The sequence below is a fragment of the Thermobia domestica genome, chromosome 6 (assembly GCF_964235325.1).
Source record: "Thermobia domestica chromosome 6, izTheDome1.hap1.1, whole genome shotgun sequence".
Classification (NCBI taxonomy): domain Eukaryota; kingdom Metazoa; phylum Arthropoda; class Insecta; order Zygentoma; family Lepismatidae; genus Thermobia; species Thermobia domestica.
The window spans coordinates 98,598,036-98,616,315 of NC_137459.1; the positions used below are offsets into that span (position 1 = coordinate 98,598,036).

Consider the following 18,280-nt stretch of genomic DNA (forward strand, 5'->3'; position numbering starts at 1 on the left):
AACTGAGAAAAACCAACTTCAAAATACAACGGGATATCTCTGAAACTGAATATTCATTATCTCGAGGTTGGTCTTTGAAATATTTATCTAAAATTTCAACTTAGTGTGTGCAATAGTTCTTGAAATATTCATGATCAACTTTGTTCGGTTTTAGATAGGGAGACTAGCCTTTGGTTAGCTGGGGGCTCCGTCCATAGCCCCCGTATTTGCTCGGCCTACGGCCTCGCATCTCTTATGTATCAGCCTTTGCATCAACAGTGAATTTCGTGCATTTACTGTTAATATCTCTTCAATTTGGCTAGCTGGGGACTTTGCCCCTAAACTCCCGCTTTTGCTCTGCCTCGCACTTCTTAAACCCACAATGCTATCAATTTTCAAGTTTTTATTTTTTAACTATTTCAGCTATCTGAAAGATAAGATTTTGTGTCCGAAGAAAACGATCATTTAATTAACATGGGAATTTTTTCATCTTCCTCTAGACCCCTTAAAAATTAAAAATATTCACTTTTGGCAATTTTCCTGTCGGTTTGTCGCGGAAGGCCATAATTATGCCAAATTTTATCATTCTAATCCTGCGGAAAGTGCCTAAATATTTTGGGGTGTAGAAGACGTCCCATATAAATAACATGGGAAAGATTTTTCAGTTCCCCATAAAACCATTCTGAAGTTGGAATTTTTAATTTTTACTGGTTTACTTAGGTAACGCTAACAAAAACGTACAAGGATACCGAATTTCAAGTTTGTGTTCCAATTCTAAGTACCTAAAATATGAGATTATAGGTTAAAAAAAAAAAAAAAAAAAAAAAAAAGCCAATTTAAATAACATGGGGAATTTCTTCATCTCACCTTTCAGACCCCGTTAAAATTAAAAATATTCAGTTTTGGCAATTTTCCTGTAGGTTAGTCCCCGAAAAGCTACAACCATGTCTAATTTAATCATTGTAGCCCTACAGGAAGTGCCCAATAATTTTGGGGTGTAACAGATGTCCCATATAAATAACATGGGAAAGATTTTTCACTCCTTATAAAACTACTTTAAAGTTGGAAATTTTTATATTTACTGATTTACTTTGGTAATGCTAATGAAAGCATATAAGCATTCCGAATTTCACGTTTTTATACCACTTCCAAGTATTTAAAACATGAGATTATAGGTCCAAAAAAAGACCAATTTAAATAACATGGGGGAGTTCATCTTCTTTTTAGACCCCCTAAAATTAAAAATATTCACTTCTGACAATTTTCCTGTCGGTTAGTCCCGGAAAGCTACAATCATGCCAAATTTTAACTATCCACGTCAAGCAGAAGTACCCCTTTAATTTATGTCAGCTCATGTAGTTTTATATATAGTTAAGATACGCCGAGTTCTCAGGGGGTTGGAGATCTCCTTAATCGTAGAAAACAAGCACACAAGATCTACTAATATATGAACAAAATGAATTACGACACATTACACTAAAATTACACTAACATTACTCTCTGTGATGCTCAAACCTAAGGAACGGGGGCTCCTCAGGTCCCCGTAAATGAAAGTACCCGAAAAATAATAGCGTATTACAAAACAACAATAGTTACATGTCCAGGCAGTGTGCATTTCGAAAATTATTTTAATATTTCACGTAGTGATTCAGTGTCATTTACCAACGTCATCAAAATGCCAATTAAGAAATTCGGGGAAACATGTTTTACACTGAAGAAAAGCGCTGGCAGTGTAAAGCGTGTTATGTGCGATGAAAATTACTGCCGGAGTGGAGGGTGCTCTACAGAGAAGTTGTATCCGGTCAGCATTTCGGCACCCGATGTCACCTGGCACTTCTGATCGCAGCATGAGGATGATTTTACCAGCCTTATAAAATTCAGATAGTACACACTGAATGTGGTCCATGCGACCGATTCGCTCTTTACCAGCTGTCACTGAATATGTGTGAATGCAGACCCTGTACAGATCCTGTTGATGAACGATAAGGGTCATTTCCACCCTTCATCTTCTAGATGTAATTTTTAAACCCAGACGAGATTATTTTTATATCGCAACATATTGGTGTTAAAATTTTAGGGATTCTATTTTTATTTAGTGAGAGTTTTATGAATATAGTAATAAATGTGTGCTTTGTGAAGTTGTATATTACATATTGTAACTTTGGGAATATACAACATATATTAATAAAATAGAACTGATCAAAGCACTAAATATATTAATAGCATTTGTGTAACAGTTTCAGCAATGTAACATTCTCTGATGAAGCAAACGTCACACTGCCGAAATTATTACACAAGTGTTATTAATATATTTAGTGCTCTGGTCAGTTCTGTTCCTTAGGCTGCATTCATAATTGTCCGATTCACTGCCTCACTCTGTATAGACCAAACTTAACACGGATCACAGAATAAAAAATCATTATTCATTACTTTAGTTAGAATTACCATACAGCTTTATATTGAACTGAAGTCTGGCCAGAGTTTTTTTTTTTTTTTTTTTTTTTTTTTTTTTTTTTTTTAATATCAATAGAATGTTGTTATTATTTGTCATTACTTTAACAGTAACTTCATTCACTACAAATTTGGTTATTCAGAATTTTTTACATATTCAGATTATTAACTAAGGCGCTTGATTACTAGATCAACTCCTGTTCACTGATACTTACTTTGGGAACATGAGGATTAAATTCTACTGCTCTGTGAATAGCCTCTACAGCTGTCATTTCGGCTGTTGTTAAACCTCTTTTGCTAGCAATATCAGGTGAGAATCTGCAAGAAAGAAAGAAAGAAAAAAAAAAACTTTTGATTTTTCTAACTCTTTATTTGGCCTTTTTGCTTACAATCAAAATCGCTTTCTATTGCCCTACATGCACGAATGATAACTTAAGTGATCGCTTAACTAACATTATTGCTTTCATACAATATTCATATACGCGATTTGCGGTTCTCGATTTCTGCGGTAGTTTGTGCTATTTGTTGTTTCTCGCTCTGTAGAGAAGCATTTCAATAAAACTGCTCCTAATTAGTACTGAGAAATATTCCTAATTATAATTAACCATATTACGGGCAATGCTGCTCACTAGGAACACATGATTAGCTATTTTAGGTCAATGTTGCTCGGACATGAACATCCTGTACTTTGTATCCAAATTACAAAAATACTTAAAAATTACGAAATCATGGTCAGGAATACGAGTTTTAACCATAATAACAAACCGAAACATTACTGCGGGAATTTCTCGATGATTGCCAATTTAAGGATTAAATAAACAAATAAATAATAATGTGTTCTGCGATTCCAGACATGCAATTGTATATAAGCGATAACCATATCATAGGAACTCGCGCTTTTAAAAGTGTAGCTTCTTTCTCTACTTTGTTATTACGAATAGGAATATATATAACACTATTTGGAGAAACCAGCTGTTGTAGTCAAGCCTTCTTCCTACTTCGAACTATAAGTAAGAATCGTACTTAATTAAAAATTCCAATTGCTGCCCATCAACTACAAATATTAGTACATAAATCAAATCTGGATAAGGTCCATGTCTTAATAATAAATATAGCAAAGCACGTTCATGTTTTATATCATCATTATCCACTCTGAAATAAGTAAATTGAAACAACAGCGTTTAAGATGCAATAATATCGTCACAATATATTACTGCAGAAATACTCAAATATTAATGCTCAACTCTAAATATGGTTAAACCTTTGTTCTAAAACCATTTTTAAAAATAATTAAATTCAAACAATATACTTCAAAAAAATGAAATGAAATCTTTGAGTTTTACGTTCCACGGTTATGCCGGTTAGGCTAAAGAAGACGGTGATTATGGGGAATGGATGAAAATGGTGGAATGAAGAAAGTGGGAGGAAACGGAAGAACCCCGAGAAAACCCACGAGCGCGGTGTTTGTCCACCACAAAGTTCACACGGCGCGAGCCGCGATTGAACCAATGACCCCAAGCACCGGAGGTGAATATACTTCAAACTGCAATTAAATCGTCATAATAGTTTTAAATTTTCAAACTACCTGCACGCTAGCGGCATCTATGAATGCAGATAGGTAGGCAACTATACCTATTAGCATGACTACTATTAGGGTTTTTCAACGTCCCACGATTATGCTCTTAGAACGCGGGAGGAAACAGAAGAACCGCCAGGAAACCAAAATACACGGTATTTGTGCACCACAAAACTTACTTGCCATTATTAGAAATTAGTGTGACGTAAAGAAAGAACGGAGAATTCTTCCTTTTGTAATTACGACATTATGTATGTATTTTTTCTTAGCGACAAAATTTGGTTTCAGCTGTCTCTGTATTTCTAGAGAAGGGGAAAATGCACAAAATCGGGAAAAACCTGTATATTAACATATAAAGGGGACTATAAATTTTAACAGAAAAGGCTATTTAACTTACTAATTTCCTTTTTACCTAAAAGCCTAAAATTTCCGAGTGAATTATGAAACTTACTTGTCCGCTACAGCTCTTGCTTTTAGTAGTGCTGCTGTATAGCATATTGTTGCAGATTTTGGAAGGCTAATATCATCATACTTCGCTAAAACTGCCTGAACATCAGCGTATGCTTGCATTTCTAATAACGCTTCTATTAAATTTTCATGAATATTTAGAACATTCATTATTGGAGGAACTTCTTTTGTTAGCTGGAAAGTAAATAAAACAAAAAAATTAGCATGTTTTTTAAATTTGAAGATAACAAGTTAGCATTACATGAAAGAAACTGAGCGACACTGAATAAATAAGAGGATATAAATAGGATGTAGGAATAAAGGGATATGACGGATTCTATACCCACTTCAGCTATATATCGTGTCTCTCCTTCAGCATCTCTTCATTTCTTATTTGTTATATGAAATATAAAATGTTTTGCCAAGTATTCAACGGAGTTTATATATATATAAATAAGTACTGTATATATAGGGTAGACCATTTATTTTGACATGCCCTTGTATTTTTTTTTATCGGCAAGGGGATATTGTTTGACATACTCTGTGATACCATCAGGTTAACAATGTTGTCAACCCAACATCAAGTTATATCTCTGCAATTGGCAGTACATCCACATTATTCAGTGTTGCAAACTCGGGACGCTACAGTATCACAAACATTCGAATTTTGATGGCCTCTATAGCAGTAACAATGCAAATGAGACGGATTTCGATTGAATAGAATAAGTTAATTTTTCAATTCCTTGTAACTTTGTCTCTACTTGTTCGGAATACATCATACGTTGACTGTAGTATTCGACACTATAATACTTTGGATGTGCATTACCCGTCCGTGCCACTTGTGTAATCACTGTTGTAGAACCTTTCAATATCTGGTTGTTTTTCAATGTTTGTGATAATGTAGCGTCCTTAGTTTGCAACACTACATAACAAGTGTGGAATTGTAAGTTTTTGTTTCATATGTAGATTTAAGATGTCATAACTTGACGTAGTGCCATTTGACAAAAATACAACTTAATGTTGAGTTGACAATACTCAGTCTAGTGGTAAGTTTTCAGGAGAAGCGTTTGAAAGTTTCGAAACGCAGTGAAAATACATGGGGCGCAAGAACGACACAAAGTGCTCTAGCGCCGTTTTGGAAGCACATCTGTAAAATTTTTACAGATAGGTATTGAGATAGGTATCGAGATTAGCTTTCATTTTCTGCCCATTAGTCAACAAGGGCGATTTTTGAGTTATGTCACTTTTGAAATAAACGGGATATATATATATATATATATATATATATATATATATATATATATATATATATATATCCCATTACAATAAGACAAAAGTATTTTCCATTTAGCTAGGAGTAACTTAGTTAACAAGGTACGGCTGTGCCATCAGCTAATATACAAAATAATATCCGCAATGGGACTCCATAGGCAATTTTCAGAAATACATTATTTTCTCGGATCAAATCCTCATTGAGAAGTAATTAATAACATAATTAACGTGATAACGTTGTCCCACGGATACAATTCACTTTCTCTGTCCTCTTCTGAGTACTAACGCATGTTATTTAATTGTTTGCATTCGTTATGAATACTTAATTTAGTAGGGAAGAATTCGTACTGATCGTATCAAGTGGCGCAATTATGAGTTTATCTGTCAAAATTTTATTCTATACATGATGCAATCTAGGATTGAACTCGCGATTGATCAGAGGAGACAATCGTATTACTGACTCACGTAATATGAGTATATTTGATAACATGAACTCATTAGCAAAGTGACATAACGTTTTGTCCTACTATGATGGAAAAAGTCTAAATACAGAGTTAAGTGTGTGGTGGAATATAAACACGCGTAACTCAAGAATATAGGACACCCAAGGAGAATAATAATGTAAAAAGAAATTAACACAACCAACAAAAAAAAATTCATTAACTGACATTTTCCAAGCATGAAAAGGTTGAAGAAACAACGATTTGATATTACAAAGCGGGTATCTATAACAGCGATAAAATTTGTACCAATTCATTCTTCGTATTTCTTTACTACTTCCACTGAAACTGTGTACATTTTAAACTTCGACTGCCCCCATTCCTTTAAACTATATGCGAGAAGAACGACCAAGTGTTGCTCTTTCCAGCACCCACTCACGGAAGACAACGAGAGCTTAATTCAATTTAATATAGATCAAGTAATATGTGATAACTATGATCAACTTCTGAACGTATCATATCCCTCGAAAGGCCTAGATATATGATATCTTTCACCCCTTCTCCTAAAAAAAAAAAAGTACATAGTATAAAACAAGCTACAATAGTGACTGATATTCTAAAATGACACTGATTGTACATGGCTTAAAATCAAATTGAATATCGTAAATTATTATGTCGTAATAGCAAAAGCTACTATTTATTAAGTTTAATTTTTCTAAAATATATTTATGCTCATTTGAAATCTCTTGTAATTAAACATTTAGTTAATGTTCCACAATTGTACTCTATAGGGCAGAAGTATGATCAATCACAAACGAGTTGGTGGCATAAAGAAGTGGAAAGTAATGGAAGACATCCACTTACACAATGCTGTACATACATTCACAACCATATCAAAGTCCCTTGGCACCAAAGATAAGCGATCTACCACCGAGGTATCGTGTCCCATTAATGTGTTTCCATAAAAATAAAAACATGTACTCACTTATTAGAAATAATTCAAATGCAGCTTCGTTCCCCCCCCTGGTCTAGTAGCTAGTGTGTGCCTTTGGTGCACGTGGTTCCGGCTTCGATCCCTGTGGAGGAGCACAAATATTTAATTTCATAATCATTCACTGTCATTAATCATCCTCTCCTTTAGCCTAAAGGGCAAGAAATGTGACGCTAAACTTTTTAAAAAAAAAAAAAAAAAAAGCCTCATTCAATTTATATATCATGTAATGACAAGACAAAATGTCGTAATATATTTACCAATACTAATGTAACCGGTTAGATACCATTAAATGCGTAAACAGCGGAGGAAGTTGGTCAATGTAACAGTCTTAACAAAATTAGTCGATCAATCTAATAAAATTTTAACAGAATCTCAGCGGTATATAAAGGAAATCATAACGCATCCTCATGTGTATTAGTGATTTTATGGATTAAAGGGATGCTAGGACTGATTATTTGCCTAACATATTCTCTAGTATTTTGTATTATCAATGATGATCTGAAATTGAATCCTGCAGTAACAATTGTATTTCAAAAGCATAAGCAAATCAAAATTAACGTTTTCCGATAACTCAGCACATTAACGATGTGCCGTATCAACCTACCTCAAAAATGAAGATAATATTTGTGAAAGACTTTCTCCAATCTTGTCCTTCAGTCTCTCTGAGATGGTACAAATTTTGATTCCACAACATGAAATTCGAGATTGTTCGTTGGGAAGTTGAACATCAGCTTGATAAGTTGAAACATGTCCCAATATATATATATAGATAATTAATATCCAGAAAACAAATGCTTATGATGTAATTTTGTACAAGAATCAACAAATCAATATGCGACGAACATATTTTGTGTGCAAAAAATATTAGAATGTGTAGCTGTCTCTTTAATATTGAAGAATTGTGGAAATAATCTTACTGTCCGCACATGGAAATTTTTTAGAGAACGTGCTTATTACGTGTAATGTACGTGTAACCTGAAAGTTCCATTATATTAAGAGAGAGAGAGAAAAATGTATTATTTCATTGTAGGCACTATTCTGAAGATAATGTGTGTCAATTATAAAGGTGAAGTTTCCTAGTAGACTCATCGTGTACCAGCTGGAAAGCGGGCACACTGACAACCAAAAATCATTGTACGGAGAGGAACAATCACAACACTACTAGAATCAGAATGTATTTCTTGGTGACCTGCAAAGAAAAAGAGAGAATTCTTTACAGATTGTCAAGAAATATTACCGTATCGAAAGAACGAGACACAAACAGAAACGTATTCTTTACAGGTCATCAAGAAAACACCTACCGACTCTTACCAACATGTCGTGATTGGACTTAGGAAATTATGTTGACCGACTCATTAGTGTGATACTCAAAAGACCTTACTCTAGTACAACCATTTTATACATTATTTCCAACCTCGTTGCAGCTAATGTCTACAAGCAGTCCAGTCCGTGTATTTCGAACAATAAAAGCGTTGTAAAAAAATCTTAGTCAATAATCCAACTACTGAAGATATGTGAAAGTTTTGGAACGAGTAAAATCTTCGTAGGTAACATCTGCAAAGTCAATATGTTCCAGTTTCTCTGCAGCTGACATATTTTCAAAGCGAAATAATACACAAAGAATCATTGTCAAACAATTTTCGTTTGTCCCTAAAATATGTAACAGGATGTTACAAATAAATGAAAAGAGCGTAATAATTTTTATGAAGCAGTACGCAACGTTACTCAAAATACTGCCTCTCTTGTAGGTTATTTTTTGTGCTACTCTTTTCTTATAATCCCAATACTAGAACAGCTACTCGCCTTTAGTACTTAACCTTGAATATACACTTACCTAAACCTGAATTTTCCTTCTTTACTTCTTTTCTTACTTTCATAATGAATTGACCAATGAGAATCCAGCCATTTGTGCCTTCAATCGAAACTTTTTATTATTATTATTATTATTTTGCTTAGTGAAAATGTACTGAAATTGTAGTCCCACTCGCAGCACGCTTAAAAGTTTGAAAGTTTGTTTCACTTTTTTTTTTTTTTTTTTTTTTTTAAATTGTATTGAACAGTATAACTGCTTCTAAACAATACATACAAGAAAATATTTCGTTCAAGCATAAAATACAATTTTCGAGTCATCATTTCATATAAGTAAATTCAATTAGTAATAGTAAGACCGAACCACATCTTGTTGCTCTTTGTAATGTCATTGTCACTGCGTAGAACATGTTTTAAATTACGACCAACTAAAGATATTTAAAGAAATTGTTACTCGGAATTCCTCGAGTGAACTATTAGTTTTTACACTCATAATACCTGTATAAACTTCGAACAAATTCAAAATTAATGTTTCCTAAAAGTCAGACATTCGTTACATTTATTTCTTTGATATTCCTTAATACAGTTTTTACAACATCGTGAGGACAAACTGGGAAACTACTTGAAAAATTGAAGTAGCAGACTCGGTCACGAGAACCAACAACGGTAATGGGAATCGTGATGTTCTGACCGCACATTTCTGAACTTAAAAGTCACCGGTTGCTCGGGGTTTTCATGCCCATTGATATGACGGTCATTTCATAAGTAATGTACACTATAGCAACACTGCGGAGTGAATAATGAAATCAAGGTAAACATTTCGTCAGTTGAAGCTGAGGTCTTGAGGCAGCAGGACATGTGCTTCTACTTACATGAAGCAAAGTACAGTAACACTGGGGTTGCTACGTCATATGCGTTCGAAATGGCCGACAATCAAACGTCGAAAAGAATTCTGTTGAGGCGTAGAAGTACTGATGACGAGACGAAATTGTGATAGAGCAATATCTTGTGAATGGGCTTTGCTGGTTTAAGGAGAACATTTGTGCACAATTTTAAGGTTCTGGGTATCTGGTGATGAGTGGGTCAAACGGTTTACTATATATATTAGGGTGTCCCTTATTTTGGGTAATTTCGTGTTGCGATACGCACACCCCCCAAATGTATTCTATGTGACCATAAACACGCATTAGTGAAATAGCAGCTCTCTACGAGAACGTTAACCCGTGCCGACTTGACGACAAAGTCATGAAATGGCGTTTCCACATTATAATATAATTTATAATTTCCAACCGTGATAACGGAGAAACTAAGAGACAGGGAAACGAAATTTTGCACGAAGCAACTAGAGAAAGGGCGACATCTGTTCGTGTATTGACAAACAGCACCGGATGAACAGTATTGCCAACCCAAGACAAAGTTGTGTTTTTGTAAATGGAATGACCTAAACTGAATATCATCATTGGAAGCAGCAATGAAAACAAAGACAAAAGAGATTGTAAAGGCAGTTCAGTGTTGCAAACTGTTCGAGAAATAATGTGTAATATGTGTTGGCGCACACAGGGAGTGAGGCACTAACGTTTTGTAGGCCTCAAATCAGCTATTGATAGGAATTGTTTGCGTTGACTCTTAAGTCTAAAAGGATCCGCTGAACAGTGTTGCCATCAACAGAACGGAGGAATTGAGTTTGGAAGAGATACAATAACTCGGAATAGGTCACTAGTGCTGTATGATTTAAAACCTATAATGCAAGGCAGAAGAGCACGTGGAGTAGCGCCGTGGTTATGAGAGATTGAGAACTCACGTACTGACAGATATATTCGGTATCTTGTTAAAGTAGAGAACTAAGGCTTGTAAAAGATGACAATGCTGCACAACAGCGGCTTTTTCACTCTTCATTTCATCATGGTTATCAGCGTCCTCAAAAGCCCACGAGTACATAAACCCATGCAAATTGAACGCTGTTTTCATATTTTAACCAGGTTGTTGAGATTCTAACCCGCTGTGCAGCGTTGCCACCTATCACAAACCCTACTTGTCAGCTTTTACAAGATATCGTATATCTCGGTCAGTTATCGATCTCGCATAACCATGGTTCTACTCCTCATGCTCTACCACCTTGCATTATAGGCTTTAAAGCATATAGAACTAGTGACCTTTTCCGAGTTATTGTATCTCTTCCAAACTCAATTTCTCCCTTCTGTTGATGGCAACACTGTTCAGCAGATCCTTCTAGACTTAAGAGTCAACGCAAATTCTTATCAATAGCTGATTTAAGGCCTACAAAACATTAGTGCCTCACTCCCTGTGTGCGCCAACACATATTACACATTGTTTCTCGAACAGTTTGCAACACTGAACTGCCTTTACAATCTCTTTTATCTTTGTTTTCATTGCTGCTTCCAATGATGATATTCAATTTGGGTCATTCCATTTACAAAAACACAACTTTGTCTTGGGTTGGCAACACTGTTCATCCGGTGCTGTTTGTCAATATACGAACAGATGTCGCCCTTTCTCTAGTTGCTTCGTGCAAAGTTTCGTTTCTCTGCCTCTTTTAGTTTCTCCGTTATCACGGTTGGAAATTCTAAGTTATATTATAATGTGGAAACGCCATTTCATGACTTTGTCGTCAAATCGGCACGGGTTAACGTTCTCGTAGAGAGCTACTATTTCACTAATGCGTGTTTATGGTCACATAGAATACATTTGGGGGGTGTGCGTATCGCAACACGAAATTACCCAAAATAAGGGACACCCTAATATATATATACAGATATCTGAGTGGGAATTCTCGAGAATGAAAGCTACAGGTATTAGTTATCTTGATAGGTTTTCTACTCTTTTTTTACTCAGTTATATCAGACAAGTGTCGCCTTTAAAAAAATAAAAATAAATAACAAAGTGACTGAGGTAAGAGGCATGTTTCTAGATGATAAGTACATTAAAGTATCATTCAGAAGAAAAAATAGGTATATTGCTTGAATGCTTATCTATTGATTAGTTTTACTAATAATGTTCTTTAACTTGCTGTACCCTTAGAATCTGTATAATTTAAACAAAACTTTAACAATGTCCTGCCGCCAGCAAAGCAACCCGACCGCGAATGTTCAGATTATGGAACTCCCGTCGGACTGTGAATGTCGCAATAGGCTGTACCAGATTCTGATTTGCTTTGGCAGTCACTTTTTGCTGCATTTGCTCCACAGTCCTTGGTGACAATCCTCTTAAATGTTCTGCAATTTCTGCCACTGAGACTTCTGTTCCGTCCACTATTACATTCCGTTCACGTTGTTTCCACGAGAGGTCTCTAGGTCATCACCTCCTTGGACACTGTTCCTCACGACCCAATGGCTACCTTGGATCCACTTGGAACAACTAACCGGGCATCCATTTGACCTATTTGAAACAGAGAGGTCTCCTATTTTGCAACACCACCATTTACCGCCTTCAACACGCATCTTCGTTATACCCTGTTTAACACACTACAGATGCCCGCAGAAACAAGAACACAGAAGTCTCCCATTTTGCATCACCACCGTTTGCCCGCTTTAATACACACACACTTCCGTTCTACCAAGCCTGGCATACTACAAACGTCCACAAAAACTCATCACCTATGACAGCACTAACGGTCAAGCACTGTACACGCATCCTCAGTGTTACACCTTACATATCGCAAACGACAGGCGTTTCCACTATATAACATCTTTGGAGAAAGGGCATTAAGTGGAGACCGTATTGAAGAACGCTTCTTAGAGATAAAGCGTGTTTTTTGTATTCCATTCCGTAAAAGTTTTAATGTGATATATAATATCCCATTAAAACGTTTACGGAATGGAGTGCAAAAAACACGCCCTATCTCTAAGAAGCGTTCTTCAATATGGTCTTCACTTAATGTCCTTTCTCCAAAGATGTTCTAAGATATTTACACAATCATGGAAATTACATTTTTGCTGCAAAATACTCTTGCCTTCATTTGATGAAAATCAAATCACGAAGAAATTCTGTTTTTGAAAGAGAAGACGATCTGATGGAACAAATTCAGGTGGATATAGCAGCATATCATATCCCAATTCACTGATTCCTTTCCATTGCAACGACACACATTTGAGGCTTATCATTATCTTCAAGGATTACAATAATTTCTTGTTTCTTTGATTAACCCAGAGTTTTCTCACATACTTCTTCCTTTAGTTGGTTCACAATGTTCTCTGGTAATGGTTGTACCAGTTGGAACATGTCAATCAATAAGATACCCTTCCATCCCACAAGAAAGAAAGAATGCTAAAGCCTTTATATTTTCAGCCGAATTCACACATTTGGCGTTCTTTGGAGGTGAAGTATCGTCTTGTTTCCATCGTTTTGAGTCTCTGTATTTTTCAACTTTTAACCTGGCAAGGCAATCACGTGACCCTGGAAGGTGATATGGTGTTGGAGATCTCAATCCTCACTTACCGCTTTCCAAAAATATTTTCTGTCACTTTTCCGCTTCGTGATGTGTTGGCAAAGGTGCCTATTCATAATTTACTTTTATTTAACATTCATATTTCGTAAATAACGCTAAACCGGAACGAATCAATTTTCGTACAGTTTTCAGTAACTTACAGACAATGGCTTCTCTCTACTTAAAAGAGACTGAACAAAACTGTCCATTACTTCCGAAGTTTTATATATATATATATATATATATATATATATATATATATATATATATAAAATAGGTACACTATTCTGCTGGCAGTTTTACATTCTAATGAAAATAATTATAGAAACAAACCTTTGACAGTATTACTTAACACTATTGACATTTACACATTGATATTGAGGTTGAGATTGCGTAGAAGGTAATAAAACAAATAAGCAGACACTCAGTTTTCCTCGTCCCCAGTGATTCAGTGAAATAAGTTGATTTTGAGTTTAACGTTCCGTTCAGCAGCGAGGCTATGTGAGACGTGGATCTACTGATTAAAGTGGAATCCGAACCACATGAGCTCCCATCGGGAATCGAACTTAAGTCTTGCACGCCACAGGAGCATATGCTAACCGCTTAGCCGCTAAGGAGCTCAGACAGTGAAATGAGATCCATATGTAAGTATAGGGTGTATACTGAGTGTTTTCCTTTAATGGATGTTCCTCGTATTATTACTAGTATAATATTTATGGACTTATTTAAAGAAATGAAGAGAGAAGATTTATCTTCCAAAATGCTGAAGAATGACACTGTAAAGTGGGCTTTTACTGTAGTACTTTGCAGATAAACACTAGCTTCTACGGAACAGGAACAACTCTCGCTAAGCTACTACTTACTGAATGCGATACCCGTTTTACCACCAATGGTTTCAGCAATTGTCTTGACATTTGTCTTTGTCTTTGCCTTTTGCGAATCGCTGTCTTGGTTCTTGAATACAAGCGTTCCGTCTGGTTGAGGAAGTAGTAGGAGATAAGGTACAAAAATAAGGAAGTTTGGTAAAGGTGTTACATGAAATAAATAAAAAGAAATGAATCACAACTTAAAGTAACAAGGAAACAAAACAAAAACAAGGGAACAATAAACACGTCGTTCTGCGCATAATTAATATATATTTAAAATACTTCCCACCATGTAAAAAAAAAAAAAAAAAAAAAAGAGAGAAATCAACAATTTTTCGGCATAATCAGGAAGTTTAGTTATATTTTGTCGATAATTGAACAGTAACAAAAAAAAAGCACACCGCTCCACTGCATATCTTACAGTAAGCTTCATTAGACTCTTCTGAAGTTTCATTACAAATCTTGAAGATATAAAACTGTGAAATTTGTTTTGAGAAGGTATGAGGCGTTCCGGGTAGGAAGGGCGACTTAATGAAAGTTACGTGCAGTATGTACACTCGTAAATTCATCTGAGATGTTCGAGCACATAAACTTAACTGCTCTATGGAAGCAAGTTCTCGTGGCTATGTGTATAGTTTGTGGAAGTCTTTATTCTTGTTCGTAGAAAATACAGCTGCAAAATATACTGATGATTGTTTTAATTGTTCAGAGTGCATTTTGAGGAAACAAACCTTTGTTGAGTTCGCCACCTTTACTACCCTGAACGCTTCACATATTCCATAGTTCACATGTCAGTTTCACTGTTTAGCTTTAACAGTCATTATGTGAATTTTCTGCCGAAAGACAAGTTCTAGATCGTTAATGTAAACTAAGTGGGGCCACTAAACCAAAAGAGCAGGAATAGAGGAATAGAGTAATTCTCTTTTCCGTGCTTTGGACAGGAACATGGGGAGGAACCACTACACAAGAACTAAATAATTATGGCTTCGTTACACAGATATTTAGTTACACACGTTAATATTCCTCTGATACCAGTGGCGCAACAAAAACCGGTCCGTTGGCCTACGAGCTCGCCTTTTGATAATCGGAAATTAAAGGAGTAGGTTTGTATGTTTATTCGCAGCGTTCTGCCTTCAACAATGGAAATGCAGCAAACATATACCTTGCCTGCGATTATTGCAAACTATCTAGTACAAAAGCTGGGAAGTCTTCGTGCAGACGTATATGATGGAACGCGCCGAAATATATTCCACTGAACACAGAATCGCAATAGTGGAAGGACACATATGAACCAGTTTCATTAAGGAAACGCGGGATATATTTTAAAACAAGGATCCTGGTGTTAGTGTACCAGCAGAGAGCAGCATCAAGGTTTGGTTAAAAAGTTGCACTTGACAGGTCAGCTGCAAACATGAAAAAGAATCAAGCCCCGTCAGTCCGCACACTTGTTTTGGTTGTGAATATTCAAGCACTCAAGCATAAATCAAATAGAACTACGAAATCGATACATAAATTGTAGCAACAGGAAAACATTGCGCATAACGTATTTTACACAATCTACGTATGCAGCCCTACAATATGATGTGTTCAAGAACTGAAGCCGGGAGACACGGCAAAACGTGTTCATTACTGCACGTGACTACTTGAAATAATTGTCAGTGGACTGTTGGATCTGCTGCTAGATTTCATAAATGATGAAACCTAGCTCCATCTGTCAGGGCATGTAAATTTCCAGAACGCCAGTGCACAATCCTCATATCATTCATGAGGAACCTATCCACGATTGAAACCTAGGAGTCTGGTGTGCTGTGTTTGCAACGGGAATTGTAGGTTCAATATTTTTCAAGGCAACAATGAACACTATTGAGTATATGGGAATCCTTGAGAAATTTTACGTACAATTGACGCCTCGTGAACGCGAGTACGCAGTCTTTGAACAGAATGGAACGACCTCTTCACCATTCGGAACGATCAGAACGACCAGAAGGAAGGACTGGGCAGCAAAGGACTGTTGCCACCTCGATCTGCAGACCTACTTATTTGTGACTTATCTGTGGGTACATTTGAAAGAAAAGGCATACACAAAGATACCGAGAACATCAGAAGACTTGAGGGATAGTATTCGTAATGAAATTAGAAGAACTGGCGCAGTAGAGTTGCGTCGAGTGAATGAGTACATTAAGGTATGCGCAAACGTGCATTGACTCAAGGAGAATTTCTGCATCTTCCGTAAACAATGTATGCGTATATGTGCATCATGTGAGTAAACTCATAGGTGCAGGTGATATGCTCAAAGGTGCAGGTTTTCCGTGCGCCATCCAGAAGACACGTTGACCTTTCACGGTCTCAAGAAAGCAAATACTTAAATCAGTTTTAAAAGTAAGTAAGGTAAATTATGTGAACAGAATGGTAGTATGTATTAATTCTCAAATTACTATTGTTTGTTTTCAAATAAATAGTTGTCAAAAAGTTTGAACACTAAATACTTTTCATTTAAAGACAATCGTCTACAGGCCAATTTGCATAGAACTAGCACACAGTTAATTACTTGCTCAACTATATCACTTGAGTTAAATGAAGAAGAAAAAGATATAGATGTTACAGGAAAGCTGAACGTCTATGCAGTAGGGAGAAAACTACGGCTGTTATACACTGGTTGTCAAAAACCTAATTATTTAAATTTATGTAGGAAATGCAGAGTTACATTAGCATTTTTTAAAAGGCATTTTCCGATTCCGTTTCCATTACGTCTGTATCACAAACGAACTGCTCAGGAAGCTCGAGATTAGTTGACAACGTTAGTACAGTATTTCTGATTTTTATCACTAAATCTTAACTAATTCGTTAACTTAACTAAATTCATGAACTTTAAATTTGGTTATATGGATTATTACCTAATTCAAGATTACTAATTTGTATTCTTTTTTAATCCTTGTTCTCATAATCAGAATGTATATTTTTCCTTAAAACTAAGGAACGTTTTTCACATGTTCTTCATATAGTTTTCCAATATTTAAAAGACCAAGTTTTGCTTGGTGAGACAAAACAGTAGTTTTGTTTTCTCACAGTTGTCCCCAAAATGGGTTTCTGCGAAGCCGAAACTAGCTAAATCGCTTTTCCATACTCAAAAACGACGAATTCGCTCTATTTTACAAAAATAGGCTAGTATTCAAAATTTTGTAAGTATGAATTAACAGTTGCTCGCTGTAGAGTATCTGCTTGATAGATATACGGATAGATCACACTATGGAGTTTTAAAACAGTTCGTTTCAATCCGAAACACAAAATTTTTTGATATATTGCGCAAGTCTACACATCGCTCTAGAGTTGTTCCTATTTCTCAACTGGCGCAAAGTGCCGGTTTCCTCCAAGAATTTACGAACAGGAGAGAGAGAATATCTTATAGGGATATGCAATGCAGAACCGAAAATGCGTAGGTGTACAGTTAGTATTCTTCAACAGTAATTGAAATATTGTGAGTACGACTTCTACGAAAGCCATCCTAGTTAGGTCTTTTGCAAGTTTTCTCTTTAGTCTCACTGAATAAATACCGGAATAGCAGTTTTAAATACAGATTCTTGGTTCGTTTCGATCTTCCATGTTAATGTTTCCAGTGTACAATGGCTTTTATTCCATCTTTTTTTTAGAACGTTGTTAATAAATAAACGACTAAAAAATAAAAATAAATAAATTAAGAACAAGTGGAAACAAGTGAAAATTTTATTCTCAGAAAAAACAAAGAAAACACGGGTTATTCCGTTAAGTGACCAAATATTTTACTTTCAGCAAGAGGTGAATACACATTTCCTACCCCCCCCCCCTTTTTTTTTTTTGTCAATAACTTCGCAACAAATGGCGTAATACTGTTCGGTATTCGTTAACTTACAGAGATATACGATATCAGGACAAAGTACCCAGAAGAAAGTAAATTTATTTTGTGCCAAAAGGAAACAATGACAAACACTTAATTTTGGTGAAGCTGTAACTTGATCTACCAGTTAA

General features: G+C 35.7%; 1 protein-coding gene across 5 annotated transcripts in view; it reads right to left on the bottom strand.

Annotated features, from left to right (window-relative positions):
* Window positions 1-18,280, bottom strand: part of LOC145688122 (protein ST7 homolog) — a 111,024-nt gene that overhangs the window by 26,323 nt on the left and 66,421 nt on the right. For all 5 annotated transcript variants that reach the window (XM_081761887.1, XM_081761889.1, XM_081761890.1 and 2 more), the window contains exons 7-8: window positions 4,458-4,648; window positions 2,646-2,748 (exon numbers count right to left, since the gene is read on the bottom strand). In XM_081761887.1, the coding sequence (XP_081618013.1) occupies window positions 2,646-2,748; window positions 4,458-4,648 (294 nt within the window). The remainder of the gene's footprint in view (window positions 1-2,645; window positions 2,749-4,457; window positions 4,649-18,280) is intronic.